Here is a 27,500-nt window from a genome sequence, read left to right on the forward strand (position 1 = left end):
AAAAAAAAAAAAAAAAAAAACAAGTTACTTTGGGCCATCTTCTGTGTTTTGCTAAATCTATAGATTCAATGGTGGCATGGAAACCTTATGTAAAAATATTTGTTTACAGAGGGCATGGGTATGTTAGTTTATAGACAACAATGCTGGCAATTTTAACAATGTATAGAAATACTTGGGGACAGACACCATCATCTGAAATGAGAAACACACTGCAGGACGAAATAGGTAGAGGTTAATAGTGGGAGGCAGAGCAGTAATCCGTGTTTTAGCTAATTCTGTTTACTGTTTTTAGCTAACTGTATACCACAGAAACATAATTCTGAGCACTTACAATGCCTTATTTTGTTCATTTCCATTTTTTGAAAACTGTCATTCTGGTTAAAAGTCTAAATAGGCTCTTAAATGTTATCACCTGCTAAATAACGTGAAGAACAGGTTTCCTTAAATATCATGAATAAAGAATGACCTTGTAGATAATGCAGTAGGGTAGAAATTAAGAGATCTGGGTTACAAAATTCCTGGGTTATTTCTGTCATGTTAGTTAATCATTTGCCTGATAGTCCTTGTCCGACAGGGGTGTTCTGGGGCTAAACCCATATATATTTGAGATGCACACATAAGGTGGCTATAGAGTTGTAAAARTGCCTAGAAAAATAAATACACAGGAAACCTATGAACAAAGTAGAGAATAAGATTTATTTCTGACATTACAAACTACACACATTCATGACTTTTCAAGTAAAACTTTTTGAACAGATGCTCTGTGCAGGAAAGGATTACTTGAAAATCAATGTGGCTGAAATGAAATAATCAGTAAGTAGGTCTATCTTAATCTTAACTAAACCCTTATCTTTAGTTGGAAGTAGTAATATTATAAAATAAAGCATTTTTTTGGAAGAAAGGAAGAAAGGAAGAAAGGAAGAAAGGAAGAAAGGAAGAAAGGAAGAAAGGAAGAAAGGAAGAAAGAAAGGAAGAAAGAAAGGAAGAAAGAAAGGAAGAAAGAAAGGAAGAAAGAAAGGAAGAAAGGAAGAAAGGAAGAAAGGAAGAAAGGAAGAAAGAAAGGAAGAAAGGAAGAAAGGAAGAAAGGAAGAAAGGAAGAAAGAAAGAAAGAAAGAAAGAAAGAAAGAAAGAAAGAAAGAAAGAAAGAAAGAAAGAAAGAAAGAAAGAAAGAAAGAAAGAAAGAAAGAAAANAAAGAAAGAAAGAAAGAAAGAAAGAAAGAAAGAAAGAAAGAAAGAAAGAAAGAAAGAAAGAAAGAAAGAAAGAAAGAAAGAAAGAAAGAAAGAAAATTAGTTGGATTTGTTTTCCTGGCATTAACCTTGTCAATCATGTGAAAAGTGAAGTTCTGAAAGAAATTAAAAGGCTTCACATCAGCAAGAGTGGAAGCAAGCTGATTAAATATATTCAAGTTCATGATCATCCTAAAAAAATACATTTTCTGGGAATAATAGTTCCATATTGACTGAATATGAGTGAAGAGTATAAAGGATGAGAAGATAAGGAATAGGATTGCTATATAAAAGGCTCTTTGCATTGACAGGTTTTGTCCATTGAGCTGCAGCACATTAGACTAAAATGCTATTCTTGATTAGTGTCTACAGATACGAATGACATACTTAACCCTGGATTTTGAGATGCTAGGGGACAAATTCGGCAAAATAATTTAAGGGTCAGATTCGTAGCAGATCAAATGCATTTTTCAGCTGTGAAAGTTCACATTTAATTGCAAGATACCTTCTCAGAGRGTTACAACTCTTTTGTTTATACTCCAAGGAGAGTTAACTGGTACCTAATTAGAGAAAAGTAGCTGGGTCTTGACAGTGACAGGATTTTGTCCTAAGCAGATATCCTTTATTTCTAAATGCAAGGGGACAAAGTGATTATATTTTATATATCAGTCTCTGATCAAAGCTTTCATCTAGAAAGAAGAAACCTTGGTTCGGGACCTTCTTTGTTTGTGATAGGCTCAGAAAACTTTTACAAGTACACTCTAACTCTCAGATTCAACAATACTGTAATATAAGCAGATGCTGAAATCAAAGCCCTTTCCTTCTCCTCCTCCTACAAAGTTAGTGCTTAACTGAGCAGAGTTCCATGTTGTGCTCCATCTTCCCAGTCTTCATGGTTTTTACATTCTTTTCTACATGGGTCAGCTATTAGGGAGGTCAGAGAATTTCCTCCCTTCTTTCCCTAGTCCACACTTAACACGGGTTAGGGTACTCTGCTGAAACATGAAAAGTGTGGGTTTGAACTCCCTTAGTATAAGAAAGTGACATTTAACAACTAGGCTATATATGAAAGGTGGAAAATATCACCAGCTTCTACTCTTTTGTTTGTTTAGCTAAACTTTTTGTGGAAAAGTGAACATTACTTTAGTATCGAAGCAGAATGGGATAGAGGATAGTTTTTGGAGAAAAAATCAGGAACAAAGTTCCTTACAGAAGCTAATTCAGATGTGCTAATTAAAATCCCTTTCGTTAGACTGAAACTGGGATTCCCACTCAGGCTATTACAGATTTTCTGAGTCTGGCAAATGCGTCAAATTCTCATGCACACTGTAGCATGATGCTTACATTTCATCTGGGACAGTTTCCAATCCTTTATATAACCTCTGAATATTTTCCAATGTATCTAAGTGGTGAAGAGACTGAGGTACCACTGAAAATTTACAAGACAATCTCTAAATGAGAGACTCTGTATTCACCGTGATCTAGAGGTGCATTTGYAGCACAGATGGGAATACACATGACAGTTTTAGTCTAGCTTTCTTGATTAGGTAATGCAAACAAGAAGGCTTTGTCAGTGGGGATTTTAGTAAATGTGTCTGTGCATCTGGATAAATTCTGTTGAGATATTTGTTGTAGAATTCAGAAGACAAATCCCAGAAGATTGGGAATAATTAGTCCAGGTTCTAGTCAGGGGAAAGAGAGAAGGAGATGGAAACAGGACGGTTTTCAGAAAAGTAGTATGTAAGTGTGGAACTAAGGGTTTAGAGAAAGGAATATGAGGAATGAGTTGGAAAGAATCATGAAGGGAAAGGATAGGAAGGGAAAGGATCTGTGAAACAGAGAATGATAATACAGACACCAGCTAGCCAGGGAGAGGCTAAGATGTACAAAATAGTGTAATCATCAACAGACCTATTAAACAACTGTATGTAAAACAAAGTAAGCATTTGTACAGCAGTTTATGGGGGGTAATACACATGCAAAGAAACTGTAGCAATAGAACTCAGTAAAACAGAGAACCTGTGATTAAATGAATCAGACTCTATATAAAAAAATGCAAGGAATAAATTAAACAAAAAAATCTGTTATGGAGCAAACCCACAAAATAGAGAGAACTAATTACAGAGTAAGATAGTTATGAAGAGAATTAATCACAAAGTAAGTAAGTGAGAGAGGATAAATGAGGAGGCGGAGATCAAGAATGAGTAGCCAACAAAGAAGCCAAAAGTACCAGGTGCTACTGACTAATGCAAGTGGACGAGTTTTAGCCAAACAGGCTCCAATTTTGCTTCCTACTGAGTTCTCATCCATGCTGGGAACATCATGATGCCTCATGATGTGCTTGCAGGAGGAGACAAGGTGACGGCTGGTCTTGGCCACGTGAGGAGGAGGAGGAGGAGGAAGGGTGGAAGTAAGCCATGCTGATGCTCTTGGTTTGTACTTCAGGGCTGTAGAGCTGTAGGACTGAACAACAGACTACCACTAGAAGTTTCTCTGGAGAATTTTATTCTCAGACATTCTGCTTAGAAATCTGAAAAAGGTTTTCTCTGTCTATCTATCTTTAACTCCTCCATTTAAGTGTCTTCCTTAGCCAGCTTTGGCTGGACCCTGGCTGTGTTGTTTATAACACTCTCTGAATTTGTGTGTACACTTCAAAATGTTATCTGGACTTCTATCATTTGTTTTGTTATAGATATGTTTTGTTCTCTTCTTCCAGCTGATGCCCACATGGTTTTAGGCTGTGATACAGAGCTCACTAAATTACATAGCATGGGCTACTTGAGACCAGTCTTGCTTTTCTGGCAGCACATAATGGAGTCTCTTATTCTGTTTGCATAGTGAGGATTTATGTACGGAGGGTATGGGGGATTCCTAGATTTATCTTGAAGTGTGGTTCCTGGATATGTTCTGTGGATTGTTTTGATAACTGGCTCACTGATACACACGTGGAAAATGAGAAACTGTCCTGTTTTGGAAATGTTGCTTGGAAACGAGGCTCCAAGTACCCTCTAGTAAACTTGGAGCTGAAAAACAAACATGGAGTTTAACTGAGGTGGTTGCTTTCTATTCCACTACTTCTTTTTTCACATTTCACATTTTTTCACATTTCAGAAGTAAAACTTTGTAGTTTAGTACTCTAAAATATAGAATTATTGGTTACATTAATCTCTAAAAATTAGATTGGATTTTGGATGTCAACAGGAGTATTTTCTACAAACACACTTCATTCTGTCAGGGGATACTGTCTCTGATTTAATGTTGTTAAAAGCCACAGAACAGATCAGATGTTTTTTTTTTTCCAGTGGGTGGCTTATTGCTACAGTTACCTCATGTCAGATTTTATTTTTCACTGATTTAGTGCTACAGTCATTTATAAAAATATAATTGCATTAAACTGACTTTGTTTAAAGTTTGGATATATCAAGAAAGAAATAGTGATGCTAGTTAATATTAGACAAAGTGCCAGCAAGGCTAATGCAAATTTCCTTATGGTCTCTTTCTAGTGCTCTTCTGACCTTAAGTCATCTTTATCATAGAAAATTGAAGGTTTCTCATCCTATGCTTTGCTGTTGCAGTGAAGAGAGCTTCAGAAGGAAAGAGGTGAGGGAACAGAAGGATCAAATGGCTGCCAAAAACCCTGGATGCAGTGCTGTTGCCGGTATGGGAGGATGGAAGGGGGGCAGATGGTATCTCTGAGTCTCTAAGGGAGGACAGAGAGGACATGGCTCAGCAGTAGCTGCTGCCTCACCCATCCTCAGCCTCCTGTTTTTGTAGCAGTTGCAGCAGYCGTTCTGGCTTTTCCAAGACCCTGGCATTAGGTACAGGGGAGGCTGATCAAAAACAAAAGGAGACAAGGTGCTGGGGGCAACGTGACAAAACAATCATGGTCATATTGCTATTCTGTTCAGCAATCAGCTTCTTAGGCGAGTAAGCAGTTTGTGTTGTTGCTGTGAGCTCTATGTTCCTGTGTTCCAGTCCTTGGTATCTTGTGCATGTGATGACAAATCGTTTTTAATAGCGATTTTGTTTGGAGGAAGATCTGAATGACTGCTCATTTTTTTCATGTTCAAGAAAAGATACATAAAATATATGTAGTTTTCTCTCTTAGTCTAGCAAATACCTTTATTTTACAGTAAGTTTTAGAAGATGGAATCAAGCTTACAGTAAAAGGAATTGCTTTTGTTAGCCTAGCTAAWAAAAGTGGGCAAGCTGAGGAAGGGACTGTGTGCTTGAAAGCTTATATTCTTTTATTATTGTTGGATAGTGCTAGTTTTACTGTAACAAATTATTGCTTTAGGGTCAATAGGAATTCAGAGTTCTTAATTTCTTCCAGAAATAAAAAAATAAAGCCAGTCTCTGGCAGAACATAGCATTTGGAAGAGGAATGATGTTACTTACAGCCCTAAATCCCATACATATATTTTGTCCAGTCAGTCTCTGAGCTCTAATACGTGGCTTTTTACTGACCTTGTTTTGGTGCTGGACCTCCATTGGTGCTGGCCCCAGCTTTCTGTGGCTCGTCTTTCTTTTCAACCTTTAGGAAACACAGAGAAATATTAGAAAACACAGATTCTAACTGTTGGGAAAACAAATAATATTTGAATAGGAACTTAGAAACTCATGTTCACACATACTCTGCAATTTTTCTGAGTATTCTGTGTATTCTTGGACAGGATTTTCCATCTAGGTTCAAAAAACAGGCTTAGGTGCAGAGGTTAGAGGGATGTCTTCAGACCTACCACACAACCTTGGTTAGCCTGGAGTTACACTGCTGCACACCCCAGTGCCTCCTTCACATTGCCAAGGCTGGTGTGTTCACAGCTGCTGATCACAAGCTCAGTTTGTGTCCTGCCATTCACCTTCTACCTAAACTTTCTGTAGGGCCAACAGACCAGCTGTCCACTAAATGATGCAACTCAATCCGCACAAAATAGACAATAACTTTTGCTGCCAAAGTCTCACTGTCTCCCTCACATGTTGCTGTGTAGTCACGTCCTCACGYACAGCATGTGCTTTGCTCCACCTTGGCTTGGACAGAGCAGCCTAAGGAGGAGAAGTGCCCGAGCAGGTGGAGAAATCTTACAGTCTTACAGAGCTACATGACAGCACACTGCTTAGCCAAGCCTGTGAGCATTTGTTAGAGATGAATTTGCCTGGTGTCACCACAATGATTCATAAAAGGAGATATTTGATACAGTAGGCATATGGAAAGCAATTTACTTAAGAGACTTCAGTTCTTCTTTTCTTTTTTTCTCCTTCCTTTCTTGAACCACAGAGATTAATTTAGGGATTGTCTTTTCCTGCAAGCATTTTTTTTTCGTTTTTCTTGTCTGATTCTATTCAGAGAATCTGACATTGAAGTACTAATATATATTTAAATAAAGAGAACTCAGTGAATCTCCATGCATACTGAAGGAATCTGGAAGATCTTTTGCTTTGAAGGTTATTTTCTCTTTTTTAGACTTCCACTAGCATAAGGCTATTCCTTCTTCCTTTATTTAGGTGAGATGCTATCACTTCACAGACAGAATGCTTTAAATTTTGATCTATTTTCCACCTGCTCCAACCTCTTTCTTCTTCCCAACCTTCAAATGTATCACATGCTTCAAATGCTTGAATGTATGGAATCCTTCTAATCAGAGTCCACGACTCTAGGCAAACCTAGATATACTCCACTGTCTTCTCCTACCAACCATTCTGGTTTGTTTGCCAAGTGAAGTATGATGCTATACTCAACGTAGCCATTCAGATTCAGGAATTATTTTTCTTCTCACAAGGAACCCTGCTCCTGTCATGCTTAAAGTCAATTAGAAGAGTAGTAGAAACTCCTTCTACTAGTCAATGAACCAATATATATATATTTTTTTCTAAATATTTAGGCCATGCTGAACAAAATCTCAGCACCAAATACAATTACTGGTAGTCAATATATCTAAATGGTTTGTGTCTCTAAAATTATGAAAGATCGGAAATGCCCAGCTAATTCTGGTGACTGATGAACTTCTGTTTTTCCCCACATAATATTTAAAGTTTGTTTTAAATTTTTATGAGGTTTCAGTTTAATTAGAATGTATGTCCACACATCCTTTCTCATAAGATTACTTTATCAAGTTTCATGTGAATGGTTAGTATCTTACACAGTTTCTGAAAACATGTGGTTTCATTTTCCTGATGATTTGGTTAAACCTACACTGTAGCAAATTCGGATTGTGAAGTTTTGATTATGTCAAGCTGTAAAAAGAAAAGTGAGGAAGAGAGGGAACCACTGAACGTTTTGTGTGACATTTTAGCAAAACATAAATTTTTAAAGTGAACAAGTAAAGGAATATCTATCTTTCTGCCTCATTTTAAAATATTCCATTAATTGATATGGAAAAAAAAATGAGTTAACTTTTATAGTAAAGAAACAATAAACATAAAAAATATATAACTGCAGGATAATATAGGTGACTTTTATTTTTCAAAATGGAATTACATTAGTAAAAACAAACTAAATAAAATATTATAAAATCTACTGTATTACTTTTCTGTTTCAACAGGGAAACAAGCTGATACAGATTTGTATGGGATTTCTATATTTAGAAAGAATATACCAGCATTTTCTTTCAGCAAGGAACAAGATGGAGAGGAATAAATACATCAGCACATCAGAAAAGACCATATTAGTATTTCTAATTCTTCACTTCAAATACTGATCAAGAGTCACATAAGCTTATACTATAGAAGATCAGTTCCATTTAGAGAGCAACTCACAAAAGGTGCAAATTTATATTTTCTTCATAAAAAAGGAGCCTGATAGATAGGAAGAAATAAAGGCATTTATTTGATTCAGCTAAACAGTGATTGATATCCAAGATTGCAAGGCTGTTTGAAAATCTCAGCTATGGAATCTAATTGCACAGATATTTTCCAAAGAAAATCTAATATTAAGGAATATATGAACATTAAAGGCTGTACCTGGCTTGCAGATGGCTGGGGTTGAGGAGGTGGAGAGATGCCTTCATTTTTGACTTCTGCTTCCTCAGGTGATAATTTTGCTCTAGAAAATAGTAATCTTATTTTATTAAACATCTTTCTCATTTAACTGTCTTGAAATCTCTGCAGCTCTTTTATCATGAACAGGTATAGCACTTGTTTTCTTCTTGCCTTCAGTAATCAAGCCAATTAGACCTTTAATCAGGTTTAGGTCTGATTAATGCCTTAAAGCAATTTTCAGTCTGTTCAAGTGACTGCTATTTCTTACCCCTAGTACTTTCGTTGTAGAGTAAGTTTCTTCTAGACTTAATGATTAGATGGTTGAACTACGTATAGAGATGTGACTTCTCATGCACAAATTCAAAGCTGATTGAATACTTTGTCACTAGAGTAGATCAGCGCTCCGTTTTGTATGTTGTGTATTTAATATTTAGTTTCTTTCTTTGTACTCAGAACTGAAATTTTAGGTCCTAAAAAATCTTGTGGTTTAAGCAATAAGTGAGAAAGGTTAATCAATCAATAATCCTTGCAGTACATCAGTTACGTAGCAGAAAATGTGACCTAGCAAGAGATTTAGTTTCTCTGCAGTCATGATAAATTCTTTTAAGAAATAATGACATTTTAACAATGTTTTACACTTAACTTGTTTTAGCAAGTTTATTTTTACTTTATTCCATTCTTTTTATTTGAAGAATTGGAAATTAGTTCTTCTACTTTTTGTTTTACAACATATTTATAGACAATACCCCATTAAGCAATATCTTTCTTATGATTATGATGAGATTTTTATGTGAATGATGTCCTACGGATTAATAAATACAACTTTCTAGAGTTTGTTTTATAACAAAGGTATGATTTTGAGTTTCTTTAGAATTCAGATCATCCTGTATAATCATCCTGTATAATTCTTTAAAAAATTAAACATGATCTGGCTTATAGATAAAACTCAATTTTAGATGTCTGTAGCACTATATTGATTGAATAAAATTTAATGGTCGATTCTTGTTCTTAATTTCACTTTATTCATTACAGGTCCATATGTTCACTTTAAGCACTAATTTGGACTAATTTGAATTTGGACCAATAGTTTATGGTTCACTTAGAAAATGATCAAGGAAACCTTCTTTAATATATTTCCATAGTTACATATTTAGTAATGATAGAAAAATATTGGAAATATAATAATTACATGTGACTGTCAAACACTACCTCCATCATGATGTTCCTAGTGTCTAGCAAGATGGGTGTCAAATCCCTATTTTATTATGGTATTATCTGTAAGAATGAGCCAACAAATAGCATTAATCAATTTGCAAGCCTTGTTCCTACATTGACACCTATGAGGTAAACCTTTGAAAACTGAGTTGAACTTCAGTCCTATGAATGAAAAAAAATAATAAGCAACCCACATGCATGAATTTATAGTTGTTAGATATAGCAAGAACTTCTGAATTACTTCTTTTGCTGAGATCTGCTGTCGGTCTTACTTTGAAACACAACTATTTCTAATGCTCCAGTTTGTTTTAAAAATTAGTGTTTGCTATAACTAAAACTAATATCTGAAGTACATGTATATATACTATCGATCTACCTATCTATCTATACTATATATAGCTTTTGTTTTGGATCTGTAGTTCTACATTTATGTTCTTTGTACAGTGGCTCATAGCAGAAGAATGTCAGGAAAATTCTTAGAATATGAGTTAGTTTTTCCTCTATCAATAAATTATGTGAGATTTTAGTGGATTAAACTGACTGTTGTAGGAAACCGCTCAGCTGCTACATAAAAAATATACCTTCAGACTGAATCTTTTCTAGGCCAACTGTTATCTCATAAAAGATGTAATTCTTTACTATTAAACATTTATAGAATAAGCAACGTTGTTCTTTGATTATTTCAAATGCTAGAGGTGTGCATAAAAACATAATATGCTGAAAATGTAGAGCATTTATTAAAGGAGAATGCACATTTTTGTTAAAAATTTCTGGAAAGTTATCCATTTTTCCCCTTTAAAATGTGTCAAGTAATAATTCATTTTAGTTCACTTTTTATTAGAGCATTTTCACTGTTTTAATTTATAATTAAAAGGTATTTAAAAGAGATGTAACAGACATTAAGGAGAAAGTGCCTTTGGGAACCTGTTAATAACTATTGACATCCATGACTAATTGATGTTATATTGGCTTAGTCTGTGACTAATAAAATAAATGTTTGGAACCCCTTTATAAGATACTACTTGGTAAACAATATTCAGACCGCAAAAACAAAACTGATTTAGTGATACCACCGGAGGTACAAGTTCACTTCTTGAGTCCAGTAGTGTGATTAACCTGCTCCAATCTTCGTTGTCTCTTTTATGTGCTGTGGCCATTTAGTTATTTTTATCAGTCTCTGAATACCCTAAAAGCACTTCAGTTAATTGAACATCATGATGTGCTGTTAAATAAGAAGATTAACAGTGCAGCTGGCAAAGCAGATAGTCTGCATCCAATTAGCTTCTTAGCTATGTTGGCTCTGGCTAGTATTTACTATATGCTGTGTTTATGGCAAAACCTACAGGGTTTAGGGATTTCAAGCCTATCTTGTGCTTTCTTTAGCTACAGGTGGAACATATATTTGTTCATGATGTCCCTTCCTAAGTCACATAGATTACTTCAAAAACTTGCAAGGTTGTAATGTGCTTTAACTCTTCATGAAACCACTGAAGTGACCACTTTGTGTTTCAAAGAACATTGTTTTCTCTTTAAGGAAGTGTTAGTTGCTCCACCATTTAAAATTTGTCATATTCACAGATTTTTTCCAGACTTTTAGCAATGTTTTTCCTCCAGGCATTTTTCGTTTTTATTGAAGGCATGAATTTGAATGTAGACACCCGCAAACTGGATCTTATATTCTGAACTTGTGCAAGAAATTATTCCTCATGAAATAAGGCAGGTATCTTATAAACAGAGGTCATTTAAATACCAAATATTTACTTTGTAATCTCTGTTAAATCAGCCTTTGCAAATCCTTTTTTTTTTTCCACTGTGCCATTTAAAGCACTACTAAAGAGTGAAGTACTCAAATTATAAGAACATACAGAGAGGAGCAAGATTTCTTCCTCTGAATAGTCAGAGCAGCACTCTTGTTGCCTTTGACTGGTATTTGTTAAAATGCACAAATCTGTGAGCAGAGATTTAACTAGCGGTGTTTTTAGTAGACATCTCCACGAGAGTGAACTGTAAGGGCTGGCTTCATCAACAGGCAGCTGCTCCGTCTGTGGGAATGTTCTGATCAATAGATACCATCTGAAGTTTTTGTATAAGATCACTGTGGTGGGCTACAAAGATCACAGCCTGTATTTCACTTTCACTCAGAGCTTTCCATGATGCAAACTATAAAATGCAAGTGTTTTTCATAACTATCTGATGTTAGAGCTTGTCTCTGCAGTTCAAGGATTTTGATAGCTAAAATGAGGACATCTTTCTTCAGAGCTTCATAATAGTAGCCAGACAACAACTGCATTGTTTCTTTTTACATTTATCATGATTTTCTCTCTACATTGTTTAAGATTTGACAATTATATTGCCTGCTTTCTGTTTTTTTTTTTTAATCACAGTATGCATTCATTTATGTTCCTTAATTCCATGCTCCTGATTTGCTAAAAGACTCTTCTACTTTTCTATAAAATAAAATAAAAATGTGGACCTCAAATTTGCAATAGCTACTTGTCCTATTTTTAAAATCAGATGACACTGACTATGGTCTGACTCACTGTGCTTCATTTAAGAGAATGGCTTATGCTTTTAATGGGTCTGTCAGGGACACATCTTTTWAAGTGTTTTATATTATAGTAATCACCAGATGTATATACTATCACCATGGCATTCAGAGAGGTTTGGTTAGAAATAATTAAGATAAACATCTGAGAAGCATTTAGTACCTGCATATGTCAGGATATAGTTTACCTAAAWGATGATTTTTTATTGTTTAGATATAGTTGCCTTTGCACCAATTGTGTTGCAGTTTGTTTATTGGCACGAAAGTATTAGATGAAGCCTCTGTAGCCTATGTTAGAAACAGTATTAGGTTTTATGGCCTAGGGGAATGTGGAAATGTACAATGATCTTGATTTGTTTCATGTTCAGGAAGTGTAGATTCTACTTTTTCCTTTCAAATTTAGTTCTGTACGTCAGACACAATTGACAGGATTCCATCAGCTCACMAGAACAAACAGATGGGAATTACTTCTGCAGCAATAGACTTGAAAAGACAAGGTGCTAATATTTCCTATTCCTTTTCATATTTCTGTATATAAAATTACTCAGTTAAAGTTGGAGATATATCCTAACGATATATCTTTCAGAGCCTTTCCCAGATCTTGGTTGACCCTGAGTGTGACAATATCTTCATCATGCCATAATTTGACAGATGAGTTGGAGGAGGTGACAAAATTGATTGTCAGCCAGCCAAAATTACAATGGTTGATACTGCCTCTTGCTAGTGATTTTTTTTTTTTTTTTTTTTTTTTAACAAAAGTAATGTGTGAATCAGAGAGGAATGGGGCATAAGACAGAAGGAAAAGAATAAGCCCGGTCCTATTTAAAGTTCACTTTCTTTGAACTGCAATTTCAATGAGGTAGGAGAAAAACGTTTTGTCTATCCATAGAAAATGCTCTTTATTTATTTATTTATTGACAAAAYCAGTCCCACCAGTGACAGTTTATATCTGTTTATAGCCACAGCTAGAAGGTAAGAGTAACTATCTAGTCACTTTGTTCATGTTTCTCTCTAGGAAGATTGTGATTCTATACCCGCCTTTCTGCATAGTATGTATAGAAAGACCATAGGAGACAAGGTTGGTAATGTTTATCTTTGCAGAGTGGTCTTCATTATTTTTAAGAAACTCATCAGATGAGTTTGTCTCTCTTAATTGTGAATTTACCAGAAAAAGGAAAGTTAAACATATATGAAAAGCAGATATTCTTGAGTCATTGCATTATTACACCTGTTCTACACAAAGAAAGATTGAACTCTCCTCTCCTGACTGCATATTTTTCAAAGTATAATCTCCTTCTTGGTGACCAGTTTCTGAGTTCTCAACATTTCTCAGTTCTATTCTGTCTTAGTAAAAAACAGCTTACAAGGAGAAAATTATTTAATTTTGTCTATACTTTGAAAAGAGTTAAGCTTCCCTTTGCACAAAAAAAAAAAAAATGTAGGTATTTAGGTCAAGTTTAAGAAATAAAAGAAAATGTGATAATTTTTAAGTGCCCTGCTCCAAATTTTTCCCTGAGRGAATTTTACTTTTCAACTATTTTAGTTGCAAAACCTTGACATACTTTTTGAAGACAAGTTGGAGAGATGGACACATTGCTTAATTTGAATTAAAAAGGATGCACAGGTGCATGACAGACACCTGTGGGAAACAGTAGCAATAAGCAGGGAGGATAAACATATGTGGTAACTGCTTTTCTCTTGCAAGCAAATTGGCACTGTGGGGGAAGGGGAGAGAAATGCTTTTGGAGTTCTTTGTGCCAGAAATGTTATCACTTTTATAATGTTAACACTTCTGTCTGAGGGAACTGGAAATACCAAGGAAATTGGTTATAAATTGCATCTCTTTTGGAAAGCTGAAAATTTCTGTCTTATCAAAAGGATGAAAGCTCTAAGAAGTCTGTAATGTATTCCTCTAAACTCATCGTGTTTTCTATGTACCTTTAAAGTGTCCTCTTCCCACTGCAGTGACACTAAGCCTTATGTTTTTGGTAACATAAATATTTAAAGAGTGCCACCAACACAAACATTCTAATCTAGTCAACAACATAGCAACAAACACAGAGCTGAGTGCTGCAGAACTGTGGCTTAGCTGAGAAAAAAACATTCTTTAAATATGGAAGCAATATGGTCTAGTTCATAAAGCACTAAATTGAGCTTTACCCCAGTTTCAACCAGTACTCAAAATTTGATGTTTCTCTCCCTAAAGGCAAAACTGAACACCTTCTCCTGAATCAATATTATTGTATAAATTATAGCTCAGACTGAAGTAAAAAGACAGAAGGAGAACAAGAGGGACTATGGCTCCTTTAGTTCCCTGATTTGGAAAGGGAAGAACAGGGTTGTAGCTTCTGCTATAAAGACTGTTTAGGAATTTTATACAAATAATTAAATGCAAGATTCACTGGAGTGCACAGAATTATTAAGGATTAAACTCAAAAGATCAAACTGCTGAACAACTCTGACCTGTATAGCACTCCATGGCCTCTTTAACCTGGAGCTCATGAGGGCTAGGCTGTCACTGATGGATTTGATTTGGGAACTCATTTGATTCAGCAGCAAAGGAAGAAGGACAAACTGTTTCCTAATTAAAAATCATTATTCTAATTCCAACTCTTCCAGTTTGTAGATGAGAAAAAGAAAAAGCCCATAAAATCCATTGGAGCTCTGCCATACTTTCCAAATTCAAGATTTTCTTCCTACTTTAGGTGATTGTCTCTTTAACCTCAGTATTCTGACCTCTCCACAAAACCATCTTTCTTTACTTGTATGATTACCACTACACAGCAATCACATAGTTTATCCAAGGAGAAGGCTATATTAACATTATCTAGCTCACTGTACTGAAACTAGACCGGTATCCCAAATGGATGGAAGCTGTCTTCTATATCTTCACAGAGGTGTGGAATGATTTTCATATATATGCTGGAGAGTTTCTTCCAGTAGCATTTTTTATCTTCTACTTAACCATCAGCTATCATGCTCTTTTGATTATTGGCCTGCTTGCACACAGTTAACTTTAAAGAGAAGTAAATTATTTTGCTGAAGTTATGGGGAGAAAAAGAATTTGATAGGATTATTTTTCTGTTTAAAGTTCACCATATCCATAAATCTTCGCAAGACTAAGTCTTAAGTGTTAGAAGTTCTACTTGAATGTTCTCAGACTCCAAAGTACCATGTGTTGGAGATAAACCCAGATAGAGACATACTGAAGTCAGAATAATCTTTCTGGTGGTAAGGTGCAATATAATATTTGCTTTTTCAAGGTCACCAGGGCTAGAATTCTATTTCTATTTAAGGAGGATGGGGAAAAAAAAAAAAAGCCAAGTTTTGGCTGGAGTTTTTAGAAATAGAGACAGGTTAAATTATTATTTATTTTTCCTCATATATTAGGCTTAACTAATGGATTTGATATCCTCTCAGGGTAAAATTGTTCTTGAAACAATGTGAATTTTAGCAATGTGGAAGAAAAGATTTATTTGGTATTTGAAGGCTCAGTCATGGCTGTAAAGGCTGGAAAGAAGCTATTTTCCTTCTGCTGTAGAGTTAGCTTTCACTGCTACAGCACTGCCATTTCTTCTTGGTATGAAATATGCCTTTTTTTTTTTTCTTTTCTCTCCCATCAACCATTTATCAAAAGCACTCTGAAGTCCCTGATTAAACAATTTATGAATAGATGTAAATTTTAGTACGGCAAGCAAAAGATTTGTGTGTCTTTTTAACATCATAGTTTTTCCAGAGTTATAAAGGAGTAGTCAGTCTTCCTTCAGGTGCAATCCTAGAAAAATTACTCTGAGTTACTACTTTCCTGTTCATTCATACGCATGTGTTCAGCTTTTAGTCTAGGCCTTCTGTATTTAGGGGGATCTGACTGTTGGAAGTGAGCACTGGGCACCCCTTATTCTACTCCCCTGCATATGTATTATCGCCATCACCCTGGCCCTATACCCCACTGTGTGCCCTGGAACACATTGTAAAGCTTGGAGTCTGCAGTTCCGTGCATGCTTTTCATACCAGTAAATCAGGAGTGCTGTATTATTTGCCAAGTCCTGGATCTGCAAAGATGTTTCACTGATTATCTTCCTGCGAGGCTGATATATACAATTCCGGTATAGGGCTCATGTAAATACATTTTGTGGAGACAATTGTGAATGCTTGGGGAGCAGGCAGGGTGAGTTTACAACCCTCGAAGGATTCAGAGCCTCCTGCTGCTGCCCTGGTTCCCTGCATGATGGTGCTTGGCTGTTCATGCAGTTATTTTACCAGTGGCTAACATCACACTGGCAGGTCCTGCTTCCCTACCCCAGGTAGCAGTCATGTATTATGGTACCTTCTGATAACTAGTGAAACTCCATCTTAGATATTAGCAGACTTTTACTTCTCACCTCTCTCATCTTATGGTTGTTCTGAAAATGTAAGTAGCCTGTAGTTAAATTACTGATTTGTTCTGCCATTTCTTACAAACAACCAAGCTCTGCTTTCAGTACTTTTCTTGCTTTAGTGATGCCCTCAGGCACAAATGATGGGGAAATTGTCTGATAATTGCACCACTGTCAGTTGGGCAAAGTGAAATCTTTTTCATATGCTCTCAGCTGTACCATTTCTGAAGGGACAAAAGAGGTAAAAAGAAATAGCAAACATTTTTCTTTTCTGAGTGTGCAGATATGATCCCGGACTGACAGAGGAGGCAGTAAGATAATGTCATGTCTATACAATTCTTTTTTGACATAGATGGAAAAACAGTATTTTGCTATTTGTAAATAAAAGAAGTAGTGCATAGTGAGTATACAAATATTTTAATAACAGATGCTTCTCCAAGTGTTTACTTTCTGGGTAAGAGCAAGCAGAATTTGTTGTACTGGTTCTGTATCACAATAATTTTAGATAAGTAAGCTCTGTATGAAGAACTAGACAGAAAAGTTTATGCAATCCCACTGGATTCAGTAGCCTCACCATGTGCAAAGCTACAAATTACTTTGATCTACTTAGTGTACTGCCAAAAAGCCAGATGCTCCTGCTAGGAAAATACAATAACCTCAGCAACCTGGCATGCTAACTTCTTTGTAGTAGGATCTCGATCACCAGTGCCTTTCTTGTCAAGTCTTTGTGTTCTAATTGTTTCTTAATCCTACTGAGTATTTTATCTGTTCTCCTTTTTATGGAGATTTACCCTTTGGCACATGTCTGTACAGTGAATTTGAGAATGACAGTTTGGGAAAGGTTTCCAATTATTGTTTGGCTGTATATAAAAAGCTTTGATAGGATGTGGTGCATTTTACTTCTGGAACCTAACAAAATTTCTTCTCATTTTATTTCATAGTTAGGAGCAGTCTTCAGAAAAAGGAATTGTTTTTTGAAAAAAAATGAGGAAAGGGAAAGGAGCAGTAGTTAGTTGTGTGGAGCCTATTTATGTATGTATATATTGCCTTTTCAAACACCGTCCTACATTTTTGTCTACATGCTAATTTTCTCAGTAGGAAATCATGATGCTCTTAACAGATGGCTAGTAGAGACTTGTACAGACTCTTGTAAATACAGACAATTAGTATACGATTATAATTATAAAGCTAAAGGAAGAGAAAGCATAATGATCCAACCATAATGATAATATGATTCTAAAGGAAGATGTCATATTTCATATAAACAAAATGTATTGTGAGGGAGATATTTTACAACTTTCTCCTGAAGTTATCAGTGGATTTAGGCCTGTATCTGTTCCTYCTCAGCATTTATTTCACCCTATTATCACAACGTCTGAATACCTGCCCGCTTCTTAACATATTTATTTACATTTCTTCTCTATATCTTAAAGTAGTACTACTATCTCACTGGAAGGCCAAAATGCAGAGACCGGGATTCATCCTCCTGAAGTCAAGAATAAGATCCTTATACCTTTCTTATGACAATACAGGAGGAAACAGGGCAACTAGATTCTGAGTTAGACAGTTGAGATAAATCTCTGCAGAGGACCTACAGATGTCACTTAACATGGTCACTTAGAGTCCTTGTAGCAAAGCAGAGACATGAACATAAATCTTAAGAGTCCTTCTCTAATGACTGGCAAATTTTCTCTTCTCCAAAGGAGTAGTCCATATTAGCCCTACAAAGCTCATAGCGCGTCAGGGGTACTATTGCATCCTTCTGAGTTTACTTCCCATACACAGTCTTTCATACACAGTTTCCTTCCTATAAATAACCTTTCCATGTTCTGGAAACTGAGTGCTGTGAGTGTAATTTCAGGTTTAGAGCTCTTCTTCTCCATCATTATATGCCTTTTCCTTTTTGTACCCTGGAAAACCATTGCTGCTGTTAGATTTCTTTTTTCTATTTTGTTTACCTCTGCAAAGATTATTCAGAGAATAATATGGAGAATTGTGCAGTTTTTTTCACTTGTTTTCCTTCTAGGGTAGAAGTTTGATGCATAATCCTATAATAGTGTACTAGCTTTGTTTGATATATTCATTCACCTAGTTGATGTTCTCCAGATTCCAAACATAGTTACTAGGTAAGACAGACACGGACAAGAGGAAATATTATAACGTAGTATCCATGTGACTTGTTTTTCCTCAGGATAAGCTATCAGAAGAAAATCTGTCCATTAACTTACCACACACACTTCCTAATATTAATGTGCCAAATATATAGATGTAGTTTAAAAACACGGCAAATTCTATTGATGCTGAAATATAGAATTTGGTTTCTGATCCTTTCTGCATACAGGATGCTATGATACTAGAGAAGSTACAAATATTTAGTCCATTTTCAAAATTCACAACGCAATACACAAATTAAAGGTGCTCTGCTCTAGGAAGAGTTAATGGCATAGCAGATAGGCAAAAAGGAGCCAGGACATTTTTGTAAATCTAAGGGAAATATGCATATGTAGGTAATATAATGATGCATTCTCACTTGAAATAAGGATTTATCAATACCTTCACTGAAGAGGATAGGTTGTGTTCCATGTATGGCCTGAACATATGAAGAATAATTAAAAAGGAAGAGGGAAAGAAATAGGAATTAGATAAGCTATTGAAAATGAGAATGATTTCAGGTTTCATTATATTTCTGTTTTTTTTTTATTCAAAAGAAAAAAAATGTAAATTACTTTAAAGAGACTTTGAGAAGAAAATTCTTAAACAAGATGCATAGTTTTCTAGAGAACCTGACAATAAGCAGAGGRAAAAATGCTGCATCTCTGAAATGAAGCTAGTGAAGTAGTTACTGAGGCATAAACAAGAGGAGACTCAAATATATAGGGTTCTTAAACAAAGCATATTTCAAAAATAGTAAATTCAATTTTCGACCTTGCAATAAATCACTCAAATTATACCTATTAGGAATGAAAAGAAAGTCCTTGCCTTCAAACCCATGCAAGGTGAAAGATTTCAAAGAATAAAKCCCAGTGGATTTGTGTTTCTGCAACATTTATTTCCTATTTTCTCCATTTAGTGGTTTAGAACAGTTTCAATACTCCTTAGTTTATAAAAGGTCCATGAGAGGTTAATGGGAGTTCTTACTACAGGAACACATTTAAGGATGGATGAATTCTTATCCACTGTCTTGAGACAGACTAGGAGTTAAAATGAAAGAGAGCCACATCATTAAGTCTGTCCTTGTCAAATTCATTTTATGTATAGTTAGGCCACTGTCACATAAATAAGTTTTACATGGCATTGTATTATATATACCATATATATCACTGRGTACTGTTTGCCAAGTTTTACATCTCCCATCTATGCAAAATGATAAAATGCTGCTGATTGTATGCTTAACTTCTTGTCTTTTTTTGCTTGAACTTGGATGGTGTTACGTCTGTGTGCTCTTTTGCATCATTTTTTTTTTTTTTTTTCTGAGGGGGGAGAAATGATAAAATAAGAATTGGAAAGAAATATCTAGTATTGCTCTTATAATTGCAGCAGGAGCCAAGGAGCTTCCCTGCATCCCCTCGGTGCTGCCATGCCACGTTACTCCTGTGCTGAACAAATGCATAGGCTGTTTCCCAAGTTGGGTGAACCCTTTCAAATGGTCACAACATCACCTGTTTTCTCTGTCTGCTGCTCCTATCATTTTCAACAAAAGGCTATTTAGCAGTGGGAGAGGCCAAGGCTTCAGCTTGAACTGGCTCAGAGAAGGGCAAAGGAAGAAAATCCAGGACAATACTCCTAGAGTAGCTGCATGTCTAGTTTAAAGTTATGGTGGAAATGGACCAGGAATTAGTATATTCTGGATATGAGCTTGGCATCAGCAACATTAAAAAAAAAAAAATCTCCCCTTCTACCTCTTCTTCCCTCCATTGTTTTGAGTTTACTATAAACTCAAAGAAAGGAATTAGAGTTAGTGGGGAATTTTCCAGAGGGAAGGTTTTCTTTTTATTTTTTTTTTTTATCAGAAAATATTGCTTCAGCAAAACAAAACTTTTCCTGGAAAACCTTGTACAAATTCTAGCAGGGAACAGACTTCAAGTAAACAAGGGAAATTATCATCAAAAGCAAAGCCGAAGGGAAGCTGATGATTTCTTTATTGTTTTTTAACCAGGTATCTAGTGGTTATGTGGGCTAGGTTTGTATCTTGAGTTATAACCTGTATAGAACCAAAAAGATCACAAGTAGAACCATTCATTTCTATGGATATTCTCATTTTTGTGAGATTTGGGGACAATTCCAAACCGCATTATGCAGAAACATGAATCTTCCCCCTTCCACCCTCACCTCTCACTTCTCGCATCCTGCAGGCACTAAGCTTGGAACATGGTTGCTGTTAAGCAGTTGAAAAATTCTCATTTTTTTCCTTAAAATAAAAGTTCATTCTGTAATAGAAATGTTACAGAAATAGTTAAATCTTTCACAGTAAAGCTGAATTGGTAAATCAATATCAGAGCTGGGTGGTAAAGAATCTAAGCTGGGATAATTCGGCAGTTTTTCAAGTGGTTGATTTGGGTGAGTGAGTTAGGATCCAATATTTGAAGAAATGCTCACTCAGACATATAAGCAAATTGATTAGGAGAGTGTAGGGAGGAGACTCCMTATGAAACATGAACTAGATGACAATCAGACATGCTACTGAACAAGGTGGATCATTAATTTATGCTAGAGGAACTGTTCTTATTCAATACTCCTTATCCTGCAAGTTTATAGTTTCTTGATTTGTATTGTTCTATTTTTTAATAGTGAAAAATGATTTTTTTTCTTTGCCAAAGGTATTACTGACTGTGAAATTAAATAATAATAGTCCTACATTCACTCGTAACTGCTCTTATTCTTTCATCTATGTGTATTTCTAACTTATTGGAAAGACGCTCTTTATTCTGCTTATAAATGGTTTTGTACTTGACAATGTAAGCATGAAAGATTCGAAGTCTGAACAAAAAATAAACATACGAGTATCTCTTTCTTGCAGGACATATTTTAAATTGGTGAATTATGGAAGCTTCTCCCAAGACTTTACAGTCTTCAAATTTCTTAAATAAATCTCAAGCGATTTTCAGATCAGGTAAGTAATACAACAAATACAGCATTTTCCGTGTTCTGCTTCAAGGTCAAAGGTATAGCAAGTTTTTAGGAACACCATGCAAAATTTTCACAGAATCAGAAGACAAAAAAAAAACTTCTAGAGAAGGATATAGAATATTTTATTAGTATTCATATATTCCTTTTCAGTGTTACTGTGACTTTGAAATTCTTTAAGCTACCCAATAGAAATATGATTCTGAGTGTAACAGGCTTGCTTATAATAGCAAAGTGACAATGCTTTTAGATGGGCTTTTTAGTAAAATGAAGTTTTGTATGGTCAGATTACCTGTCTTTAGTTCATCTTTAATATTTTTTCCTATTGACTATGTYTCTCCAAACACGACAAAATCTTAAGAGTATAAAACTCTCACAGATYGGATAGAGAACCAATTTTGTGCCCTGCAGATGCTGCAGATAGATTTTTAGCCCTGAGCTGATCAAAGAGAATTCAGCCAGCCAAGAAGCCTATGAATACTTATCAGCCTGTCCACAGCTCTGAGTCAACCAGATGCACAGTGGCTCGTGCTCAGGCAAAGAGGCGGGTCAGGGTTAAAGACAAGTCTGAGAGATGGAGGTGGGGAGAGAGGTGGAATTAACTACTTTGGGGAGTTATAGGAGAGAAATTGAGAGGATACCAGGTTTTCTAGTCTTTATGCTTTTTAGGAAATAGCTTGGAAGGCTAACGATGACCAAAGGGTATCGATGTTTTGACATTTTAATGAGAAAAAAATGATTACATATAGGAAGGAATATGTCTATTTGGGGTTACTAAGAATGGTATTATTTTTCAAGCAATAGTTTGAGAAATAAAGTTTTAGGGTTCACCAAAAGCCTACTATCATTTTATCATAATTGGGGATTTTTATCATAATTTGGGGCTTTAGAGAGCCTGCTCCAATCTCTCCACTTATAAAATCATATCTCTCCACTTACAAAATCACCTTTCAACATTTCAGCAACACAAAAGGAAGCACTGTGAGGCTAATAAGTGTCTTTCATGTAGAATATATCCCAGCACTAGAGTTCATATTTCATTTTCATATATTTTGAATAATCCTGTCCAGTTGTTTTGCAGTTCTGCCTTGATCACCTTCTTTAATATCTATTCTAACTTTGAAGAATTTCTGCTGAGCATTTGAAAGGGTTATGTGGCTGGGACCTCAAGTCAGGAAAATACAGATTTTGTTCAGTGTTAATTTCACTTCCCTTGAAGTAGAGAGAAAAAAAAAAGGCAGGAAACTGGAAGAAATTAGTAACATTGAAGTAAAAGGAACATGAAAGATTCTCAGTCCATGTAACTCAAATAATTATAACGGGTAAATCTYTTGACTTTGCTCCTTCAATGTTAAAAGATTTTTTTCTTTTAGAAGAGACAAGATCAAATAGTTTAAGACTTAGATTGACCTACTTTAAGTTTCTTATGATTTTCTATGGATTAAAAGAAAATCATCCTATACATGTTTGGAGCCTGATCTTCCTCCTTAGATTAAACTTAAATGAAGGCAACCTTCTTTGAAGATGGTGAAGTTACTCCAATGTAAAATCGGCTCAGTTGTGAGGTAATCAGGCCAGTTAGTGGTACTACAGAACAGATGATGGCAGTTTTACCTGTGGGAAGCAGATAAAGTCACTTTAGTCTCTGCAGGATATCTCTCTCACAGCACTTTACTTCAGAGAGTACAATCAATAGAGTAAATACATTGGTCACATTCTAAAATTTGTACTTACCTAAGGCAATTATTAGCAGTTTGAGTTTCTAGTGTTCAAAATGCTTAAAGGGTAGATATGCAGCTTTGCATACTGACAGCCAAAGGATGGCAGATAGGCACATGAAAGCACATGTCATCTTAGTGAGAAAAAGAAAGAAAGTAAAATCAAGTCAAATATAGTTCTGATCAGCTTGGAGATGTCTTGCCCATGTTCTCTCCAATCTGTCTGTGTTTGAAAGATGATCATTACCATTGCCTAATGTGAAAAGTACATCTGTCTTCAAGCTGAGTCTTGTACCTCAGCATCAGGGCTTCAGATACAGCTGTTGATAGTCCCTTACTGACTGAATGAGTGGTGCAAATRTTCTACTTCCTCTTCAGAAAAAAGCTATACATCTCCTATTTGTCACTATGAAAAGTTATTACTGAAATGATACTTGGCTATTATAGTATACAGACATTGRTAACACTTTCATCCTTAAAGCTATATGGTACTAGTTCTTACCTCAGTAATACACGGGCTCCTTTCGACACACAGTGCAGTGCAGAAATCACCAGAACATCTCTGGAGGAGCTAGATGAAGTAATCTCTAAAATTAAGCAGATTCATAGTTTTCAGATGGYTAAATGAGTTTGCAGGGAGTACTGGGGTGCAGAGCTAGACAATTTCTGTATCTCATTTGCTGCTCTACAGGAACATCCATAAAGAACATTGGTCCACCTGGTATTGCTCCAGATCACCTACCCTCCTCCAGCAGTAGTTAGTTGAGTCTAGTGAGAATCATTAGTTCTATCCTTAGTTACACCTATGATCTTTGCATATAATTTCCCAGAAATTAAGTTATTTAGCTGTAATGAGAAAATATTTACATAGATGTTCTTAAAAGTGTCATTTTTCTGAAAATTGTGTGAAATTTTGAACTGCAAAATCTAGAAGAAAAATGATTTAACAAATCAAACCCAATTTAACTGCCACTTAAAATGTCATTAACTGATATAAATAACACATTACACATATAGAAGCATGTTATTTACTAACAGCTTCAGATAGCAAAGAATTCATTACTGGTTATAAAAAGAACCAGCTTTGAATTATACTGTCCAAATACATGCAGGAAATACTGCCTGATCAGACTCTATAAATCCTAAAATTTAATGGCTTCATCTTTTACATTCAAAAATAGAGAAAGTAGATTTTCTTCAGTTTTTCAGGGTAAAATTCTCCTCTGTGGAAGGATGAGCATGAAGCTTGGGCACCACTACCTGCACAATGCTACACCCAGTGATATGCAAACAATGAGATGCTTTTTACAAGGGAGTATAATAGCCTTAGTGTCTCTCTTTTTTTTTTTTTTTTTTTTTTTTTTCTCCACTTGAAACCATTGGTAATATTGGTACTGATCTGTAGGTCCTGAAACAACAGCTTACTCATAAAATGATATTGTTTCTGATCAATAGACCATATAGCTGGGGAATTTTCCCATGCTCATCATGGCATAGGTTTTTGGATTTCTCCTTTGCCTTGTATGTGTCTGTAGGGCACAAATGCAGATCTTACTCTAACATTAGGGACCAAATTTTCATCTGTTCTTTTGTTAGTTTAGTGAACTGAAGACCTTCAAGAAGGTACAAAATGTGTTATATAAAACCTGAGATTCTAAAMTTTGTGAGCCTTGCAAAAGTTCATTCCCGGTCTGATTAAGGTTTGAGGTCTATCAAAAAGGAGCTACAAATAATCCAAGAATTTCAAAACCAAGCATAGAAAATCATGACTTAATAGTGCAGACTTCTGTACTTGGCTCTTTATTGGAGCTACTATAAGAGATCATTTTGAGATTGGAATTGAACAGGACAGTAGCAGAAAACTATAAATTCTGAACTAGTATATTTTTTTCATTACTGAGAAGCAGAAAACACAGAAAAGCTTGTTCTGATTTTTAGACTATACTCTATTTTCCTTTTTTGGAGTGTCATGGAAAACATGGAAAAAAATTAAGCACAAAAAAAAAGATATAAAAATGGGATAGAAAAGAGGATCTATTAAATTAGGTTTTGAGATAAAAAATATATCTCATCATAGGGAAATATTAATAGTATATTAGAAATATTTGAATATGAATTTCTTTACTCTCACATGTACAAGTGAAACAGAAGTGTTAAGAAATAACTAAGCATTTATTTCTGAGCTAAAGAACTTCCAAACTTGCTGTTAAAAATAAATAAATTAAAATAGCTTAAAATGAAGCCTCAGGCTTGCCTCTCCTGAATTTACTTGCAGAATCGCAAGCAGACTTTACTAACACATGTTTGAGATCTGTAGGTAGGTATCCTCTAGGGCATCCATGCAGCTGAAACAGCTCGTGCAACAATATTAGCACATACTGCAGGTGCAATGGTTGGATGGTGAAGAGACTGCTGGAGGTCACCTAGACCCAACTCCTGCTCAACCTGGACATGGAATATACTGCTTAGGACCTTGTCCAGTAAAGATCTAAATACCTTCAAGGATCAAATTACACAAACAGGTAACCTATTATTGTGTTTGACCACCTTCACGATGATTTTTTTTTCAGCCTACCACTGGTGTCTATAACCTCTCATCCTAGTTGTTCACCAACTGTCTGACTTCRTCTTCTCTCTACGTCATTTGACAATGGGAGACTGCAGTTCAGTGACCATCACACTTCTCTTTGAAACTGAGCAAACCTGGTTTTCTCAGCTTCAATTCACATACCATGTGCTCCAGCCCTGTAACTATATAGATGGGGTTTTTGTTTTCCAGCATGCCAAATATGCATCCCTCTGTTAATCCCTGTTACACAGGAAGGGCAGGATTTTTTTTTTGTTTTGGCTTATAACTGGAACATCCATTCACTGAGTATAAAGAATAGGAAAGAAATGAACATGTGTATGATACTTTCTGAGTATGGTCCTTCTCTTCCATGTTCTGTTTCTGCTGCTTAGTGTAATAATTCCACAGCAAAGGTAGCTGTTCATCTGCAGCACAACTATTTTTGTGATTCCAGGCAAAAAAAAAAATTAGTACTGAGTTTAAATGATGAATCTGAACAACCTAGAACAAACAAGGTTGCTAAGAAGCCAAACATTATTTATCTAGGGAATTTAAAAATAAGAATATATTTAAAACTAGCTGTGTAAGGTATGGAAATAATCCAAGACACTCAAATAATCTTAATTCTGCTTTACTCCCTCATTTGGAGAGAAAAATGAAATATATGGTCAAACTACTTATTTTAGTCTGAGTTCACAAGCACTAAAATGTCAAAATCAGAATTGTAGGGTTCTGCACAATGCCAGAAAAGGGAAATACTGATGTTCTACTCAAGAGGAAAGTTATAATAAAAAAGTCATAAGCAGACATAGATTCAAAAATAATACTTGTTCAAGATTTCAGTGACTTAACCCCATTGTGAATATTGAACTTTGCCTTCCACGACATTCTGCAAGGTCCAGAACCATATTGTTTAGGCCATCTTGCCTCTCTGGGCACAAGATTGGCAAAGACATCTTTGCCAGCACAATCTGCCAAAACATTAGGGAGAAACATCAGCCTCCGTTGTCTTCATTTGCCTCGTCTCTCCTCACACAAAGTGCTCCCCAATAGAAGAATTCCAAAATAATATGAAAAATCCTGGTTTSGTGCAAGTAGTGTTTTTTTAATCAGAGAATAGAGAAATACTGCTAATCAGTTTAATTTAAAAAATATAAGCGCTTATAGACAGCTATACATTACAAGGATATACTCACGTACTTCATTTAAACATATATTTTGTGTGGTGCATGTAACCTTTGAAGTGATTGAAATTTACTATTAATATTAAACAGATTAAACATTTCCTCCTTTTCCCCTGTATTKTTTGCAAAAGGTCAATGTGCATTTTAACAAGATTCTCCTTAAAGTCGAGAAAGGTAAGAAGCAGAGTTTGCATGCAGAGAGTTCTGTAGTCAAATACAGAATACAAATTAAATAAAGGATACTACTTGTTTCATAAGTTTTCCTATTATTATATTTATAAATCTATTTTTTCTTTCCCCTCTGGCAGTGTCATGTGTCTACATTTCTTCAAGTGTTTAATTAGAGGAAATATGAAAGCTATAATCTAAGGATAATTAAAATCAAGATTTAAAATTCTGAATCACAGAAACATAAGGATAATTCAGTGCAGAAGCTATTGTGGAACTGAGCCATTGAATTAAGTCGAACATCTCYGACTTTTAAATCAACTTGATGATTCAGCTAAGTGGATTTTGGCAAAAGTTTCAGAAGTGCTAGGTATGACAGGAACCCTAGGTGTCATGGTG

General features: G+C 35.4%; 1 protein-coding gene across 1 annotated transcript in view; it reads right to left on the minus strand.

The window, feature by feature from the left end:
* Window positions 1–27,500, minus strand: part of CNGB3 (cyclic nucleotide gated channel beta 3) — an 81,716-nt gene that overhangs the window by 53,998 nt on the left and 218 nt on the right. The window contains exons 2-3 of the mRNA XM_026054558.1: window positions 8,185–8,266; window positions 5,695–5,761 (exon numbers count right to left, since the gene is read on the minus strand). Of these exons, the coding sequence (XP_025910343.1) occupies window positions 5,695–5,761; window positions 8,185–8,266 (149 nt within the window). The remainder of the gene's footprint in view (window positions 1–5,694; window positions 5,762–8,184; window positions 8,267–27,500) is intronic.

The sequence above is a fragment of the Nothoprocta perdicaria genome, unplaced genomic scaffold (genome assembly GCF_003342845.1).
Source record: "Nothoprocta perdicaria isolate Ctin4 unplaced genomic scaffold, notPer1 scaffold_122, whole genome shotgun sequence".
NCBI lineage: Eukaryota > Metazoa > Chordata > Aves > Tinamiformes > Tinamidae > Nothoprocta > Nothoprocta perdicaria.